The sequence below is a fragment of the Argentina silus genome (assembly GCF_951799395.1).
Source record: "Argentina silus genome assembly, chromosome: 3".
NCBI classification, from domain to species: domain Eukaryota; kingdom Metazoa; phylum Chordata; class Actinopteri; order Argentiniformes; family Argentinidae; genus Argentina; species Argentina silus.
Window position 1 is genome coordinate 19,487,093 of NC_139657.1, and position 20,660 is coordinate 19,507,752.

At 42.5% G+C, this 20,660-nt stretch overlaps 1 protein-coding gene across 1 annotated transcript in view; it reads right to left on the reverse strand.

Annotated features, from left to right (window-relative positions):
• Positions 1-20,660, reverse strand: part of btbd11b (BTB (POZ) domain containing 11b) — a gene marked incomplete at its 5' end in the record, with an annotated part of 51,266 nt that overhangs the window by 16,401 nt on the left and 14,205 nt on the right. Inside the window, one exon of the mRNA XM_083666312.1 lies at positions 4,546-4,698. Within this exon, the coding sequence (XP_083522438.1) occupies positions 4,546-4,698 (153 nt within the window). The remainder of the gene's footprint in view (positions 1-4,545; positions 4,699-20,660) is intronic.

A 20,660-nucleotide genomic window follows, 5' to 3' on the forward strand; every position in this document is an offset into this window, starting at 1 on the left:
CACTTCAAAAGTAGAAAAGGAACTGAGGCAGGCGACTCAGGACACACTGGTGTAACAGTCATCGTCATATCTTATTTATGCTGGCCTGTGATATTTCCTATAGAGGGGTGGCAGGCAGGCAGGCAGGCAGGCAGGCAGGCAGGCAGGCAGGCAGGCAGGCAGGCATCGAGCTGGGGAGTGAGATTACTTATACCCCCAGCTAAACTGACTGCCACAACGCAGCGCCAGGAGCTTAACAATGTCAGTAGGTTTATTCTCCTCATCTGGGACAACAATAGAAAACAACCATCTGTTACTGATGGAGATAAACAAAACTGCATTGTTCATTATAGTCAACCTGGGCAGACCTGAATGTTATTCTCAGGGCAACTCAGGTGAGCCATTGAGTATTTTCATTATGAGATTCAAGCTGCTAATCAATATCTCATTCCAACAAGCTCAGTCTTTATGTTAACAATGAGCTAAGAGGTAGGAGACAGGTACTGTAAGAGATATATACAGCATTTCTAATGTTTATTTCTAATGTCCAATTTCAAGTGTTCAGAAGGGCAGGATCCTCATTGCCCACATGGTCATCTGTATTACAGGGAGCGGAGTTCTTTCACAGGGGTACAATTGCACAGCTTTTGTTAACAAAAGAAATGTAATGAGTACTTGGCACCTTATGGGTCAGATACTAACATAATGTTCAACCAACCACTCATTACAGCACTAGATGTGATGACCGAAGAGTGAGTGGGTGTATGATGGTGAATGAGTAACCGAAGCCTACATTCATCACAGGCATAAAACAACTATTAATCTAGACATAAAATAGAATAGGGAGCAGCTGTGGAATTGCTTTTTTATCTAATTACATCACATCACTGGGCTTAGAGAATATGTGCAGACTGTACTGTACTGTACAGTGTTGGTGATGTCATCATGATATTTCAATTATGTGCCGCTATCCAGCCATGGAGCTGTTTAATGGAGGCCTGGGGCCATACGCTATTTTACTGTTGGTCCATTACATTGTTTTCAGACAGACCCTGATAGAAGCAGAACAGCTTACACTGCTGTTTACCTTGCCCATTATAGACTTAAAGGGGACTTTTAAATGAATGATATATACTGTAGCCATTGATTCTTGAAGAATATAACTTAAATGCCTAATGAGTTCAATTGTTTTACCCGATCAGAACTCAAAATATAAGCTGGTTTTGTCAACAAACACTGTACTGTATACCTTCAAACATGGTTAAAACTATAATTTGTTTCTCATGGATGGTCAGTCCTTGTGGTTATATTTCTCAGCAAAAAAGTGGCGGGGAGCCTACTCTGTTGTTGTTTCAATTACAGATTGCACCTTTAACGTCAACGTTTAATACCTAATGAACAGTCCTTATGATCTTTATGGAGCAGGCCAAATTGAGAGGGCAAGAAAGCAAGAACAGCAACAAAAAGCATAAACCACACAGTGAAAGTATTTGACGTCAACAGCTGAAGAATAGAACAATAAAGTCAGGGGCACATCATGATAGCCGACTCTCTCTCCTCATCTCATGTGCCCTTTCACCAACGGACATTGACTCATTTTAGAGAATAAATCAAATCCAACCATGCATCCATCCATCCATCTTTGAGTTCAGGCGAAGCAGGGTCGTGTTAGAATGGCGATACCTGACCTAACACAACACTGGCCCTGTGAATCCCTCTGAAACCTTCCCTCAGCGCCACAGTGCTGGTCTGGACCTGGCATGCTGAGAGAGGGCAACAGCAGTACAGACTGTGTAGCTCTCCCTGGACCCATGCTGTTGCACTGGGGAGGAGATGGAGGCACGGATGAACGGATGGATGGACACAGTAAGGAGGATCCGGGCAATACATCATACTTCCATCTTTATCAACTACATCCATGTTCATGTTACCCATTAGATGCGTATTCATTTAGGAGATAAAATTAAGAGTAGAGGGCAAATTCAGACTGCACTATCTCCAGTACAACTGAAAAGACCCGCGTACAGGAACCCATACTCCAGTAGGGAGGGTTCAGGGCAGGGCGGCAGGCGTCGGTTGGCCATTCACATTCAGCACCAGACCCCCTCGTCTCTCCCTCCACTGAAAGGCCATTAGCAGTGTGAACTGAACACAACCTGCACTTAGTCAGTCCTGCTCTGAATCATTGCCTGGGAGAAAGGACCGACATACTGATTTCATCAACCGTAACATCAGAACAAAGGGGAAGAGTCAAAGGATCAAGTGGAGAAAAAAAGGAAAAAAAAAAAAGAAAAAGAAAAAGAGAGAGAGAGAGAGAGAGAGAGAGAGAGAGAGAGAGAGAGAGAGCCCTGACAGTGATATTGAAGTACATCCTGTGATGAATGTTAAAAGGAAGGGACAGTTTTTTTTATTTTCAGCTAAGTTCCTTGTACAGTAATCAGCTACTGTGTAGCTAATTCACTCTTTTTTAAAGATTGTATTTGGGAATATCAAGGTCTCCAGGAATGTAATATTTAATGTGACACCTAACAATCAGAGTGTCTGTCTACTGCATGGAGAGCACTTCAAAATATGAGCACAACCAGCTTTTCTGTTCATGTTCAGAAAAGCTGTTCTGAATGTATCAAAGCAAGCAGTGAGGTCATAATCTAATGTCATGTTTTCTTCCTAGCAACTGTTTTATAGATTTACATATGAAAATAGCCTGTGTGCTGAGTATAGGGTATCTTCTGTCATTGGCATTTCCAAGAATAGAATGAGGCTGATGCTGTTGAATGTACTAAATTACATTGATCAATTCTCTCCACTTCAGAGAAATCTTAAGCAGGATTTTACCTCCACTGAGTGATGTCTCTCGAAGGTATTGTTGCATCACGTCAGATGTGTAGGCCGCTTTTCTGCACCTTTGGAGGGACTGCCATTTCAAATATGCTAATCTAGCATTTAGCACAAAAGAAATTAGCCAGTACTAACAAAGAGGAAAATCAGTAACCTCTGAGATGGATGACTAAATGCCAATGCAAAAATACTGTACCTGGGATTCAAATTGGCTGTATGGAAGCAGTGAGCGGCATTTTATGTCTCTAAATTCCATTTTGCAAGCTGAGCTTTCTCCCTGTCCTTCTCGGCGGTCTGATAGCCTAGTCTCTGTTGACAATTCAGCTTTTCTGAATAATTCATTCTGCAGATTAAATTTTGCACATATGCTTTCAAGTCATATTGCTATTTACAAGATGAACTTCTGAGGTTGATATTAGCCATGGAATACTCTCTAGAGAGACTTCTCTACTAGACGATCTGCTTCTGTATTTGCAGTGTCAACATAGGTGAATGAGTCCTCGGGTGACCCCATCAATACAGCTTGTACAAAAGAGCAGCACACACACACACACACACACACACACACACACACACACACACACACACACACACACACACACACACACTGATTTGGCTTAGCGTGTAAGCGTCCTACACCTGACCCCTGCTAGTCCATTTTTAGCCAAAAGAGAATTGGATCAGTGTTTATTCTGATGATATGTGTCTACCCTGGACAGACGGTATGATTTTTGGGGTCATACAATTCTGCTATCATGTCGGATGATATGACAACAAACAGCATGAGAATGTTGCTATTCAAATTAATCGCCTGTTGTGTTGTGAGAATTACAAGGCTGTGTGTGAATCTATGCTGAATGGAGTTTTATACCTCATACAGGTCCTTTCTCATCTACGTAGTCAGCTGAAATGAACTGTAGACACGCACTCTTTGTCTCTGCAAATGAGCCCAGTGTAACCGAGTTGAGATGGTAAACTCACTGCTCAAGTTAAAATATCCCCACCCACGCTGTCGAATTGCTAGCTTTTCAATAGGGTAGCTGGTTAACAGTGGGTATTTGAGGAGACAGTCACGTGTGTTGGCAAGCCAGAAGTTTGAGGCTCAGTTGGAGCAAGTTGAATTGTGGGGCTACTGTTTGCAACAACTTGACGTTTGTTTCACCCACTCACTCATGGGAAGAGATACAAGGGCTTAAGAAAGTATACAAGAGAGCACACTATTCTGGTCTGCAATGGAAATTGTTCTGACCAATGCATTGACAAGACATTTCTTTCAAAACACATATATTTAAACACCAATAACACTATGTAGTGCCTTTGCCACAGTTAAATGAAAGCAAATAGAGCAAGGTGGGGAAAGAAAAGGAATACATTTTCCTTGAGGTCATCCTAATTTACCAAACATTACTGCAAGCATTATCAATTCATTGAATTTATTCAACATACAAATGCTTCATTTATTGGTTGAATAATTAAACATTTTTTGAATCCATTATCAGGAATTCTGGGTGACTTGTCAATCTTGAAGGGTAAATCGTATTTTTCATGAATGATTCAGGTTTAATTGCTCTGTTGGGGTGAAATGAGACGTACAAGCACATATACACAAGCGCACGCACATGCACACACACACACACACACACACACACACACACACACCCACACACCCACACACACACACACACACACACACACAGTTAACTGTACAGTATGACTGAGACAACTCACTGAGTTCAGAAATGCTGCCCACTCGTGTAGCCAACAGGCACTGTTCGATGGAGCGCAGCTCAGACTGACTGTAGGCGTGGCCCTCCCCACTCTTCCCTGGCCGCTGTTGCTGCTCCCTGTGTAGGCTCAGGCTCTCTGGTAGGCTAAGCACACCTAAGAGAGGGAGGGAGAGAGAGAGGGAGAGAGGGAGAGAGGGAGGGAGAGAGAGAGAGAGAGAGAGAGAGAGGGAGAGAGAGAAGGAAGAGATGTATGGTTACTGTTTGGAAGGTTGGATTGAAGCCATTTGGATGGTTGGATTCCTGCTTCTTAATCAACATTGAGTAAACGTCAGAGAAGTTGTTTCTGCAGCATTAAAAATGCAGTAAGAGAAAGTTATGGTTACAGGAATGTCCTATTTGATATAACATAGTTCTATAGGTTCCTACTGCATTGCAACAGGTGGAGGGTACAACGAATATGGCCAGTCTTGTGCAGAGGAGACATTGAGGAGCGTATGTACTGTACTGTATTGTGTTTCTGTATACGCAAGCATAACTGTGGAAACAACGTGTGCCTGTCTCTGCCGATAAGCTACAGTGTCAATTATTTGTTGTTAACAACAGGTAATGAAATTAAGAGAGCTAGGAAATTCCATCCTTGGAGTCTTGGTAATGTCCCATTGGTCCTCTGTAGAGTCATACAATTGTTATTGAATTCAACACACTGCTTAGTGGTCCCAATAGTGATGCTTTATTAAGTTAATGTTTCCACTATGAGGTCCTCATGCTGAATGGCGCTCGTATTGATATTATTGCAATGTATGGTGCCTCCTTGTTCAGTTTCTATTATGGGCATCTTTATGTAACGATAAATGGAGTATATTTTGCTAATGTATTTTGCTAATACTTTATTGTATATGGACACTGTAACCATTCCTTTGGCCCAGCTGGAGTTTCCCACCGAAACTAATATTGTCTAATATTGCTGAGACACTTTCATCATGGCCACCAGCACAGTCTACATTAGCTATCCCCTCCTGCTCAAAGGCAGATTGCTTTCCTTCACAATCCTGACACAATTTCTATTCTTCTTCTGCTCTGTTTCACCCCACTCATTAAAGCATGCAGTGTGTCACAATAAAAAATGGCTATGTAAGCAATGGCACTACTCCCCAGGCAGAGGGGAAACATAGCCATGGTTTAGACAGTTCCTCTGTCTTAATATGCAGCTAATTTAATTTACGTGCAGCCTGTGGTTGAGGTGACATTATTCATCAGGTCTCTGGTGAACAAACAGTTCTAGAAGCGATTCAATAGTGCACCGCTCACCGATTATACATGATTAGGCCCATTTTGTGTGATACACAGAAACTGCGGCCTGTTCTGAGAGTCTCAAAATGTCTTTCATTTACCTCTCTGTAAATAAGATATAGTTAGTTGAACAGATTATTATTGAAACCCAGTAACCATGGAGATGCCAGTGGGGGTGTCTGGTTGCCATGGAGGTAGGCAGAACAGGTGTTCCGTGGCGCAGAGACACACGACGCTGCTCAGTGACCATGACCCCTCTTCCTCTACACCTCCGTCAGGTAGAGTATACCCAGGGAAGCACATAGAGAACGCATGTCTCTGGAACTCAATTTGTCACCAGACTCCACCATCTGCTAGGATTACAGTAGCTATCTGTGTACAGCCGCAGTTTTCAGCCAAGCTACATCTATTGTACAGTGCTACCTACTGTACCGATGTTAGACTAGTTGTTAGATATTAGTTTAATAAGTCAATAATACGGCCATCATTGAATACACATCAGCAGTCACTGTGGATGTGTTTCAGCGTCAAGCCTTCACCAGAGGTTAGTCAGTTTAACAAAATAAAAGCAGACTTGGAGATCTCCACTGCTGATGAGCGAGGTGATACTCATTCCTCTTTTTTCTTCCTTATGCTCCCTCCGTATGCTCCCTCCCTCTGTGTCTCCCTCCATCCCTTGGCTGTCCTTCAGTCAGACCAACACAGTTCTGCTGGACAGGCATTAGACACACAAGATCACTGAGAGGTCAGGATTACCAGTGCAGGCGCCAGAGTGGTGTTTACTGTGAGTAATAGGCCAAAGTAAAGAGCAATATGAAGGCTCTGAAAGAAAATGGAGTTTGTTGTTGAGTCCACGATTTTGCTTGATTCTCACATTCTATCCTTTCTATTATATTATAATATTGGCTTGATAGTGTACTGTACATTGTGAGAATGGAAATCCTAATAATTTAATTAAGTTGCCATTTACTATTAAGTATTTCTTGAGTTTAACTGCATTCATACCCTGCAAACATATCTAAAAGCAACCATGTCAGCAAATCTTGCACAGTGAATGCAATAACCTACTATACTATGCATCTAAACTGACAATGTGCACATGAAAAACACCTTGCCTTTGCACTTTAGCTTTTGGCTTTAACTTCCCAGATCCTTGACCTCAATGTTGGAGTGGAGAATCACTCAGCCAAAGGGGCCAGCTGAGTGTAGTGGCAGGCTGGCTGCTCACAGCCTTGGCTGCGGCAAGGTGACTCACTGACTTCCAACGCATCCCACTGCCCTTAGGGGAGCACTGCTGGAGTACTTACACGCCAGCTACAGTACCCACTCTCTGTGCGTGACACAAACCCAGGGCTGCATCTCTCCTCTGAAAATGCCTGTCACTGTAATGTAGCTTTAACCTGGCGATGATCAGCCACCAGAAATCAGATTAAATGAACCATGGTTCCCAAAGTGGTGGTTCTCAAATAATGCACAGTCAAATATTTGAGGCAATTGTTTTACTGGGGCAATGCATGTAACTGCATGCGTGGAATAAAATGTCTTGATATTCTATGATATACCATTCAGATGTCTATGATTTCAGTTACAGTATTATGCATGTAAATGTTGTGCATTGTTGGTTTGAGAGACCAGCCATTTCATCCATAAGATTCTTAGTCTGAATCTACTCTCTTTTAACTGTACAGAACCTGTGCCAAGTGGCTGCTATTCAAATTGTTCACTTGTGTGAAAGCATCTGAGTCATGAGGTTGAATGCATCAGAGAGAGGAGAGAGAGAGCGAGAGAGAGAGAATTTGAATTCTAAAAAACCTTTATTGGCACCAACCAGTCAACAGAACAAAGGACACCCCTGTTCCCCCACACAGCATTAAACTCTGTCAAATCGTTGACTAGGTCATAATAACCAAACTCCACCCATAGCCTTGCTGCCACCAGTCCCATCATTATAGCACCATCATCAAGAACCTGCCTCCAGAATCGTATGTTTTCTGCTCTTCCAGATTGCTATTGATAGAGCAAGAGCGAGAGCGAGAGAGAGAGAGAGAGAGAGAGAGAGAGAGAGAGAGAGAGAGAGAGAGAGAGAGAGAGAGAGATCCTCCAGGCAAGCCACTCTCACTGGGGAAGAAGTAATGTCTGTACAAAAAAAGCTCCCATTCAAACCTCTCTCCATGATGAACACATGACAGTCAATAATAGGGGTTTTCTCAGGTGGACTATATCTCATAAAGTCTTCTCGGACATCAAATACCCTGGATTGGAATGGAACACTGACTATCTTCTATTGCCACTGCCTGGTCAATATAGTGCAACTTTTAAACGAGAAAAACAATTAAAACAATGTGTTGTTATTTTGTTGAATCACTGAAGCATTGATTATGAAATCATTGCTAAACTATTCAATAACACTTCACCAATAACAACAACCCAGGCACACACAATCCCTCTGAGCTCTAAAGGGGACAAAAAAAAAAAAAAAAAAAAAGCTTGAGGGAATGGACCAACGCACAGCTGCTAGGGTAAGGTACTGTACACCCTACAGGAGGATGAACAAGGCTCATTTTACCTTGAGTTTCATTTGAGGCAGCAATATATATATATTATGTATTATCACATGACCCTGCAGTAAGAGTCCTTCCTGTGTTGTCTGACTCTGCCTCCCCCTGTTTGTCTGCAGGTCTGCAGTTGAATGGCAGGCAGAGACAGCCAAGTCTGATTTCCCAGACTTGACTACAGCACCCAGGCAGGAGGCTGACCTCGATGTGGCTCCGACCCTGCACTTAAATCTATTTTAAAAGGGGATGCAGGGAGCCTTCTTCTTCCCCAGAAAAATCTGTAGCTCTGCGGGACTACTAGTTACTCTAGGGGTTCTCACAACACAGGGAGTCAGACTGGCGCATTCCCTCGGCTCAGTCCTGGACATCCTGTCTGTACACCACAGTCCAGGCGCATTCGGAAGTAACGGCATCCGTTGCATTGTAACTTAGAGATATTTCATTCCATTTGATCATTTCCAAAACAACTTAAACAGAGTGAGAGAGAGACAGAGAGAGAGAAAGAGAGAGAGAGAAAGGAGGGCAGAAAATAAAAAGAGACAGAATACCTTTTGCTACAGTATGTGAGCCTGAGTGTCCATGTAAGGGGTTAACTGTGAAACTCTACATGGGCCACGGTGAGCTGGCCCATTTTGGGCTCTGACATGGCTCTGCCAGACCAGATGGTAGCCGTATGTATACAGAGAGAAGGATCAATGGTGGAGCTCAGCTAGGAGAGATGGAGAGGCTGTGATACAGTGGAAAGATGAGGGGGAACCCAGGATAGGTGGATACAGTACATCTAACCTCAGTTATTATCATCTGTATTTGGGCGTATAAAAAATCTGAGAGAATTCAAGTTTTTGTAGTTGGACGAGTGGAGGGGAAAGGGAGACATCCCTGAGGTTACTGTGAAATGGTTGGAGTGTGTTTTACTACTCTAGGATACCCAGCGACCACAGTATGGTCTGAGATAGCCACCAACCACAAGTCTTTAATGGGTTTGTGGCAGTGAGCCCGTCCTCCGAATTCTACCTCCACTAGCCTCTCCTGGTTTTTAGTGTACTAGCCAGCCACAGGGATGTTGGGAGTTGTACAACAAAGTTAGATCACACAAGCCCTGTGAAGAAAAATATCTAAACATGCACATGTCTGGTTGAATTAATTACATGAAGGATGAAAATTATGGAACTCTGAGTTTCTCTCCGCCTGTCTGTCTGTCTGTGTGTGTCTGTATGTCTCGATAGTACTTTAAACTGTCTCTCACGATTTTCTCTTTCTCTTTCTCTCTCTCCCTCTCTCTCCCTGGGTCAATATAGCTAGACATCATGGGTTAATGAACTTGAATGTGAGGAATGGAGGCAAATATAAAGTAGTTCTTTCATACAGCATATTTTTTTACCTCTACCTTTCATAACCATAGTAGTACATACAATAAACCCATTCACACAGACTTCAATCTACATAATTCTAGCCCCTACAGTACCTTCTTCTTTCATGAATACCGTATTCCACCCCCCCCCCCCCCCCTCACTCTCTCTCCCTCTTTCCCTCCCTCTCTCTCACACATGCGGGCACACACACACACACATACACCTCACTTAATATCTATATAATAACACCATGATGCATAGCAATATCAAACAATATACAGTAGAATATGTGCATTCTGCCTCGGGGCCAATGTCACAAACGACAGGAAACAATTTCTGATAGCTACAGCCACCTCGAACAGTCCCCCACTGTCTCCTGCGTCATTAGAGCCACATGCCGAGCTACATTCTCTCTGCTCCGCTCTGATTCCTCAATCACCCCACTGATTACTGGCATACTCTACTGATAATGGGCAGAGACCACCACTATCAGTCATCTCACAGATAACATCATAGACATCATAGACATCATAGACCACCACTATCAGTCATCTCACAGATAACATCATAGACATCATAGACATCATAGACATCATAGACATACAGTGCAGAGAAAAAGTATGTGAAGCTCTACAGTTTTCACATTTTGTTACGTTGGAGCCTGAAATTCAAATGCATTTAATTAAATGTAATCTACACAATCTACTCCACACATTCAAAGTGAAACAAACATTATTTTAAAAACAAATGTTTAGAAATAGTTAAAAATGAATAACTAAAATGTCCTGTGTGAATAAGTATGTGAACCCTTGGCAATGGCAAACCAAAATGAGTACAAACTCAAATTACCCTACCAAGTTACATAATGGTTGGAGGGACTCCATCTGTGCACACAAATAGTGGTTTACATTATTTATTAATAAACATTAATCTCTCTGAAAGGTTTCTGTCTACCAATAAGAAGTGGATAGTGCATACTAAATCAGGCCATTACTCTAAAGCGAGCAGCCAAAGAATAATGAAACATTGTAGTAATTGTAATGTGCCGCCGTGAGGCCAATGGCGACTGGCGACTTTGAAAGAGACCTCAAATATTAAGGTGGGAGAAAACTATCCATGGGTCAACAACATCCCAGTCACTCCTCAAAACAGAACTGTATATAGAGAGATACAGTTCTATTCTGTATCTATGGGTCTATTTCCTGTTCTACATGAAAAGAAAGAGCCATGTGAGGTTTTTAAAAGAGACATCCAAAAGCATATAAGAGAGAGTTTTTCCCTGAAAGCATTATTATCACAGAATTATTATTGTGTTTTTTTCTCCTGTAAGAGTGTGGATGATCATTACTCTTCTCAAAAGTTGTTTCAGTAACACAGCGGTAATTTGTGAGTGAGCGAGCTCCAAATTGCTCAGTAATTGTTTAACTCACCTTGCACAATCTATCATTTTGACTTTGCAAAGTAGCTGTGTGTAATATGGATGCTGGAAGTGGGCCACGTTGGCAGAGAGTGATGAGGCCAGGGCCTCCAATTGCTCACCATACCCCAACAGCCTTCTCTGGGGGATGACCTCGACTGTTAGGAGCCACTGTAGCCAAGTTTCCCGTCACTTTGATGATGTGAGAACAAATAGCGATGGTTAATATGATCATTCAGATTCTACCACTGAAGGGAATTACAGAGGAAGAGCCCAAGGTCAACGCTACGAGCCTTTTGACAGAGAATGTAGAAAATGTTACCAAAGACAATGTCCTCTTTGTGTTTGTGCTTGACATTCAATGATCACGCCACTCTGAAGATGAACTTCATTATAGCTCCAATAGAGCAATTTTGAGCTATAATGTTAATGATGGGCTCAATCAGTCATGCAAGAGTATAGACCAAACATTCCTTCCAACAAGCTCTGCATACTCTCACACGGTATGCACATGCATACAAAGTGAAGATAAATAGTGCACAAAAAAAACCATCAAAATAAAGACCCACACAAGTTTGTTCTTCTATCAGGATTGAACAAAGGATATGCAACCGAACCAGGATTGTTATTGTGGGTTAAAACATCCTCCCTAACTGTATTTTCTTAAACGAACCAACCAAACCTTGCCAAACCAAATATTGTAGGTATCATGTTCTGGGAGTGTGCCCTGCCTTGTCTACACTCAGCTGTGCCTAGCAGGTAATGGCCTCCCTCTCTCCCTCCTCCATGGTTTCCCCACAGATGTTTTCCCAGCCTTTCCCCCAGGCATGCTGCTTCTGCTGTGGGAACCAGGCAGGCGCTGTGGAGGAAGCTGGCAGGGAAGGGCCCACTCAAATCCAAACACATACACACACACACACACATACACACACACACACACATACACACACACACACACACACACACACACACACACACACACACACAGACAGACACACAGACACACACACACACACACACACACACACACACTTGCAAATACACTTGCGCACGCATGCATGCACACACACACACACACACACACACACACACACACACACACACACACTCACACACCACACACAGAGCACTGGGCTCTCTTTTCCCCCTGTTATTCCTTCACTTTACACAGTTCTACTTTCACCAGAATACACACACACACGCAAGGAATATGAATGTCAAAAGGGAGTCATTGTTGAATTGGCTGGGCTCTGTTCAGCACCAGTTCCTTAGGCGGGGTGAACCTTAGTTAAAACAGCAGAGGGTGGATACTGGAGTCTTTGAGAGCCATAATACATTTGGATTTGCTCACTGTGTAGCCCAGTGACTGGAGACCTACTACAGTAACACTTACATTTAGCTCTAAAATAAAGCTCTCCAGTGACAAAAAAAAACCTTGAAGAAATGATTCTACCACTAGCCTGATCTTGGAATTACTGTATAATTCAGAACAGTTGTTTAGGAAGCACACAGCTCATTCAAAATTATCCATTAGAGTTTGAACACAGATGTGTGTGTTTACCTGTTATATTTCATGGGCTGGAGTGGGAGGTATACCTAGTTGTTCAGCAGGCATACAACTACTCAACTCTCTAATGGCTGAAGGTTGAAGACTACTACTGTACCCTCTTGGTCAGGCCACATTCACCCCTGTCAATCAAAGTCCATGTTGGGCCCTCTGAGTTCAGGCTCAAGTCATTAGATTGTAATTAATGGTGGCCCATTCCCCAGGCTGCTCCAGGCACTCTAGGCCCAGGTGGCCCAGATCCGGCCCAAGTTTGGCCCAGGCTAGAGTTGTTGTTTCTGCCTGGCTGGCTGGCTGGCTGTGGCACTTCTTTCTCTGTGGCTTCATGTCCCTGGCCAGGCAACCTTGGGAATCTGCCATCTCCAACAGAGTTCAGCATTATAAATTTGACCTTTCAAAATGAAGCTAACTGAATGTATGAGGCTCTCCTCCAGCTCAAGTGTTTTAATTCCACTGTGGAAAACATTGAGACTGAAATGTCGAGCCCAGTCTTGACTTGAAATGGTATAATTGATATTTGGCAAGTCCTTTTTCTTTTTCAAAAAAGTAGTACCATCATATACAGTACAAGTTGATTTTAAACCCTTTTGGAAGTGATACAAACTAACTGTAATCAAATGGAATATTCAACATTGGCTACTATTGTAACTGTTTTACAGAATAAGATCTAAATTGACATCATACCTAATTCCTCAGCGGGGACTGAAACTTCACCAGTACCCTCTTCAGGGTCCTGGGTTGGAGCTGTGCCACAGCTCAGTGTAGTATAAAACTGTTCAAACCATGGACACAAATGGAGCGTTAACTTGTTTTCCAAATGTTCAGCTTGCCTCATTCCACCCCTTCGGCCAACTACCCACATATTCCAAAACTGGGTGAGGTTTATGTAAGCGAAGCACTGGGAAGTTCAACAGAAAGTAGTTCCAAATTAGTTGCCAGTGACCAGCATCATTCAATGCTTGACTGCTTGGCTCCTATTAAACAAATGACTCTTTTGAGATTAACTAAAAAGAACATGACATTGATTGAATGCAGAATGCATTATCATTATTAGATACATTGTGCAAGAAAATGACTGTGGAAATAGAAGCACTATTCACTGGTAGTTGACATAACACTTTGGATACAGTAACTCATTCAACAATCATTGACATTTGGAAGCCAGTGTGCACAGATCTGCCAGGATCCAGTAATACCACCATAAAAACTATTCTTTGAGAGTTTGCATGCTAATATTTTCTTTCACAGAAATTGCGCAAGCCACCCTTCATTCTTTATTGAGAGCTTGTTGTTATGCTTTGGTAGTAATGATTTCTGTAATTGATTTTCTCTGTTTGTGTTATTCATTAGCCTTAATCCATTAAAGCAGTCTCTTGGAGTTTTTCACAAAAGACACACTCAGATGCATTATATAATGCTGAGTCGGCTGCCAGAGGAATTACAGCCAAGCTCTTGACGTAGGGTATGAGTATGAATAGAGGGCCTACGCCTCAAACAAAAGTCAGGCTGGCTTCTAGAGCAGTTTTCCAAAACACTTAGCTTCCCAATCCAATCAGAGGGTGGATCAAAGTTAAACTATGCCTCAGTTATTAGACTTGTGGACCTAACTTATTTCTTCTAATAATCCTCACTCCTCACAATGGTGCCTCTGAGTTAAGTGTGTGTGTGTGTGTGTGTGTGTGTGTGTGTGTGTGTGTGTGTGTGTGTGTGTGTGTGTGTGTGTGTGTGTGTGTGTGTGTGTGTGTGTGTGTGTGGTGTGTGTATGTGTGTGTGTGTGTGTGTGTGTGTGTGTGTGTGTGTGTGTGTGTGTGTGTGTGTGTGTGTGTGTGTGTGTGTGTGTATGTGTGTGTGTGTGTGTGTGTGTGTGTGTGTGCGCGTGTGTATGTCTGTGCGTCAGAGAGCATGTGAAAGAGTCAGTGCCTTTGAGCATACATGCATTCTACATAACCATGCCTGAGTGTGTTTTTATTCCTACTTACAGATGGGTGCGTGTTACAAGGTCGCTAATTGTCCTTTGCTCTCCTTGATATGGCATCAATGCATGGTTCATTTGTTTCCATGTCTCATTAGCTATTTTTTATGACATGTTCACATGCAAACAGTCAATTCAATTCTCATAGCCTCAAGTTTAATTAGGAAATGGAGATGACATTGACTGTAAAACTGTCACGGACCATCAATAGGATGACTTTTCTCTCACTTCTCACTTCACACACCCTTTCTTTCCCAATCTATTTCCTCTCCTATTAATCCCCATAGTCAGGAAGACAGAGCAATCAACTGGACTATTAGAAACAGCCGTCTCTAATGCTTCACTGCCTCTTTTGGGAGTTCCTAGTCAGACTCCAGACTGGCGAAAACTCTACAGACTGAGAGTACCAGACAATGTGATGTGAAGGGCACAGTACATCGGAGATAAAGGTATCGAGTGACAGTCTCCTGCAAAATGGACCTCACTGCTAACTATAAAGCTCTCTGTTTAGCACCAAGCCCTCAAGGTGAATATTCATGGCCACAGGAGGTTGCAACAAATATTTCAAATAGAAAAAACAAATGAAAAGTCCTTTTGGCATACGTATGGCTTACTTTATGACAGGTTTAATTTTTGCTTGATGGAGGCTTGAGCTCACATCTGTTCTTATTCTGCCTACTTATTCCAAAGTAACTGATAAAAATCTATGTTTTTGAGATCATACACATGATGGCCATTTAGTAACTTCCACCCACTCATGCATGCAGACACAGTTTTTCAGTGTTCTCAATTTGAACGTCAGAATATTACCTACTGACTTTGGAATGTATTGAGCGGCTCTTTTTTCCATCTCCTCCCGAATATGTTTTATGACTGTTTTATTTCAGTCTTCAGTGAGGCCAGGCAGACTGAAACTCAGCAGGACCCTCTGCTATGTATGTATAACATTACGCTCACAAAAGATGAGGATAATTCATCAAATATCATCAAACATAGATGCTTAAGCTAACGCTCCTGTTTAGAAAAAAACTATTTCCTCCAAATATCCTTATTCAAGTACTTTACTTTGATCACAAGAAACACAGACAAAACACAGGACATTAATCATTGCTAAATGCATTTTGGAAACATTCATTCACTTTACGCTGAACTTCCTCTTTCCAGGCCCCAATGGGAACTGCCTGAACATGAGGTTAGTAAAGTTTCCTATTTCGGCTGCCATGTTTTTTTTTTTTTTACTTGGTCAGGTGGCAGAGCTATCTGAGCGTATCCATAACGACTCAGCAAGTTGAGATGTCTCATTCAGTAAAACATCCCTCATCACTGTACAAAACACTATCTGTACAATACCTCTTTTAACCATGAGCGCTCACCCTAAAATCACCCTAAAAAGCCATTTTCAGGTGTTTGTGTTTGTGCAGTCAATGACATCATGAGTGTACAGCGAGCTTATTGTTAGGCGACTCCTTCCAAGCTAAACTCTGGCTGCATTAATTATGGAGGTGACAGGGATATACTGTAGTATTACATTACAGTCAGCCAAACACTCTACTTCCTTACCCACAATGCTCTTGCAATACTTCTAACACTCAAAACAAATGGGCCACTGCACCTTGAGATGAAGAGTTCTGCTTGAGATAATGGAGACAGATATTGACCATGTTCCTCAGCTCTCACAGTCCTCTCCACCCACTCCCAATAAAACACAAGATTACACTGTCAGACAGCTAGAACAAAAAGACAGGCTACTTCACAACAGAAATAATTAAAGAAAACCCATGAGGGACAGGTTGATTTAAAGCACCCCCAAGGAAGGGAATCAAATGTTCTGCCACAGTCTGGGGAGAAACGCTATATAAAAGCTAGAATGATTATTCTGAGATACAGACTACTAGCCTAGCCTGTAGGCCCACTCAGCCTCTCTCCATAGAACAACATTCAGACAGGCACTGGGGCTAGTAGTTCTCCAAGCCATTCAGGATTAATGCATTATGGTGTACCACAAACACTCAGTTAATGGTTTTCATTTGACTCATGAGGAAAACAAACATTAAGGCTGGGGCATCTCGCCCCCTGAGTCCCTTTACTAACTTAATTAAGTTTTGACTGCAATGGAAACAGTTTGGCCCCCTGGATGAAACAGGTCCAGAATCGCCAAACAGTTCATACTGTATCATTGAATAACATAGATAACATGGATGAGATTCATAACATTGCAGCACAGCAGAAAAGCTATAGAATGAACAATTTGTTATCATTACAATCTAGTTATCTGTTAAATTGGAGCTGAGGCACACAAAACATGGAGTAATGGAGAATAATAGCAAGAGCAATGGTATATGCTTTTCTAAATAATGCCCAGCCACTTCTGTGGTCCTTTCACAAGCGATCAATAAAGTTCATTTAAAGGAGCAGACTCTCTAAGCTGCTGCTGTTCATCTGTATCCTGAAGCAGTACTGACTCTGTACCAGTAGTACGATGACTCACACCATGGCCATTGTGAGAGGAGAACTCAATGGACTAATTACAAGGACTGTGTTCTTTATAGCATGCATAAGAAAGGGTTTAAGGAAAGAATAGAGCCTTAACAGACCTAAAAGACCCACAAACAACACTATAATGGCCCCTAAATAGACTCAGAAGAAAAAAACGGGAATATAACTTGATGGTCTATCTATAACAACATTTTTTTTTTTTGCGGTTGCATAATTAGCAGAAACGTTTGAAAGCCCTAAGGACCATGAGAGAAAAGAAGAATGAGGTTTAGACTTCATTTGCATTGGCATGAAGGCTGTAGCAGGATCCTGGTTGTACACCTGTGTCATCAGAGACTTCTGCCTTAATGAATGACAGGTAAGTCAACACCTGAGAGGCTTCCCAACAGACGGCAACCACACCACCACCACTGCCAGAGGAGGGGCACATGGGGCGGGAGGGGAGGTGTGTGTGTGTGTGTGTGTGTGTGTGTGTGTGTGTGTGTGTGTGTGTGTGTGTGTGTGTGTGTGTGTGTGTGCGTGTGTGTGCATGCGTGCATGTGTGAAGTTGGGATGTACTTCTTTCCTGTGCTACTCCTCTTTTCTGATAGAAGTATCTCCCAGAGCAGCAGTCTTGAATTATTCACTTTGGATTCAAATTTCTCTCTGGCCCAAGGCACAAACAAACAAATATGATTGATATTCAGGGGTTCCCTAAATACATATAACTCCTACAGTATGTTTGCCTCTATCTTATCTCAATAAACATATGTATAGGAGCTATATCCATATGTATCCATTTTATATCCATTTGTTTTTGTTGTATTTAAATTCCTCAATATGGTTCAAATGGAGCTGGCCTTTTGAAAACCAGCAGTTACTCGTCTCTGGCAAGAAGGTGTTTGAAATAAATGCAGCCTCCTCTTTACTCCCTCTAGACACTGAGTCATGCTCTGATCTACCTTTGTAGAGAGAGAGGGAGAGAGATACAGAGAGAGAAGGGGGGGGGGGGGGGGGGAAGAGAGAGAGGGGGGAGGGAGAGTGAGAGAGGGGCGAGACTGACAGGGACAGAAAGTTTGAGAGGAAGGAGTGATTAGGTGGGAATGGGAGAAAGGGGGAGCTGAGAGCAGAAAAGGAAAATCAATGGGAAAGGAAAGAGTGATGGTCAGTTAAGGATATATTGAGGCAACACTGGTACACTGTACATGGGCTTTTCCTGACAATACACAATATGTCATGGATATATAAAGAGATGTGAAACCAGGTATAAAATGGCAGGACACACAGATCTCAGAGAGACCCTCACTGTCCTCATTAGTGTCTCCTCTAGTGACCTTGTCATGGTGAGAGCCACTGAAGAAAAGACTAATCTGATTCTTGGAACCGTGCGTCCTGAAGTGGCCAATGAAGCCCTTTGGTTGAAAATGTGATAGTCTGCCCAGCAAGAAGACACAAGGCTGGTTGCAGCAGCACAGGCATAGCTATATGAAACATAATCAGGCCTTCGTCAGCTCTATGGCTGTCAGTCTCCATCAGCAGCAACTTTTATAGCCTCACAACTCAGAAATAGGCTCTGTTGTTGACCTCTGTAATTATCATTTTCGTTTTGAAACACACTGCAGTAAATTTCTTTCACTTTGCTGGAGTCAAACTCATCTCCGTTCACTTGTGTTTAATGAAGGGTGGCTGGCTGTCTCTGCAAGTAAAATAAGCACTGACCCAAATAGGCATACAAAAGCAACAGGGTGGACCAGGGACCTTGAAACTGCTGCGCTTGCATTGCATAGCGACTCGTACTGTAGTTGTACTATGGATACAAAATAGCATGGATGAGCACATGTCTTGAGGGTGTTGAAACCAAAAAAGCCACTATGACATCACTGGCTGGAGGCCTTCCCAGGGATTGGCTGACAGCCAGCCATTTAGAGCTACAACCAATCGCCTTGATGAACTGTAGGGATGACCTCAACAGCACACAGACCACTAGTACCCGGCCCAACTCTAGAACAGTACTCTGGTTGACATCAACAGTCATGCATGGGAACTGACAGAGAGTAGGCGGAGAAGTGAGTAAATGTTGGATTGACACACAGTCCTGGGGAGGCTGGTGGAGGTAGAAATCAGAGGATGGGCTCATGTAATGCATGGAATGAGGAATGGTTTCAAACTTTTGTGGTTGGTATCAAACATATGTGTTTGATACCATTCCTCATTTCATTCCATGCATCACAATGAGCCCGTCTTCTGATTTCTCCCTCCACCAGCCTACAATGGAGTGGAGGCCAGAAACCTCCCTCCAAACCACAGAGCTCTAATGGGTACAGCATGCAGACAGGAGATGGAACTGTACTGTGGGATGTCAGGCTCTCTGCTCAGACCATGGGAAAAATGTTACTCTGAATAGGAATCTCCACTCATCAGTGTGTACTTGCAATAGTGACATTTCATCTCCTTCAATAAGGAGAGCAGATGAAGAGTCAGTTTAGATATCTATTCATTGCACTGTTAAGTGGTACAGTCTCCTAAGCAACACAGTCTCCTAATTAAATTGTGTGCCTATACATGATGGTATGTGTTCCCAATTGCGTGTCCTGGTTGAAGCATATAAGAGATTTTTTAACAATACGTCAACAACTTAAGATTCGTTCTGTGAGGGTAAGTAAATTTGCGTGACTAACGTAAAAAGTTCATTTTTAGTAACTTTTAATAATTAAAATGATTATATAATACATAACAATAATTAGCAAATATAGTTGTCCAGCAATCTGTTACTGACTCCACCCCCCCACAGCTGGTGTTACGCTTACTGTATTCACCTGCCAGTACAGCTACTGTATATGCATCAACCAGGACACGCAATTGGGAACGCAATTGGGAAATATCGTGTGTAGGCACACACATTTAAGTAGGAGACCAGTTTGACAGTAGCTTGCAAGTAACATTTCATTGCACCATTTACATCCTGTATCCAATACATTTTGATTTGATTTGATTTGAGAATAATCAAACCATCTTTAATAGTCCAAATGCTAGCATTTAGACGATCGCTAAGGTCAAAGACAGGATAATCATGCAAATATAGAAGAAGAAAAAAAAAAAGGTACTGTAGCTGATGGCTGACCTTTCTGAGGTATTTTACTTTCAACTGTGAAATTGAGCACTGCGACGAAACTGCCAGGGGAAGGAGCATGACATCTGATACTGGTCATTATACCTGTCTTGAAGCATTCATAACGTGCAGACTGAGAACGCTAAAAAGGCAACAATGTTCTTACAAAAAAAGTTACCAGTGGGAAAATAGGGCAGTTCAAAGGGTTATGGCTCTCAGTCCACTTTGTAGAAGTGTACAGTTTCTGACCTCCAGGTATCTGTGGCCATAAAATACAGCACCGTACATAAATGACATAAAGCCCAGCCCTGCCTAGCACCATATAGCATGCTGCAGGTCTTAAACATAGGTGGGAGGTATAGGCTAAAGAGGCCACGGCTTT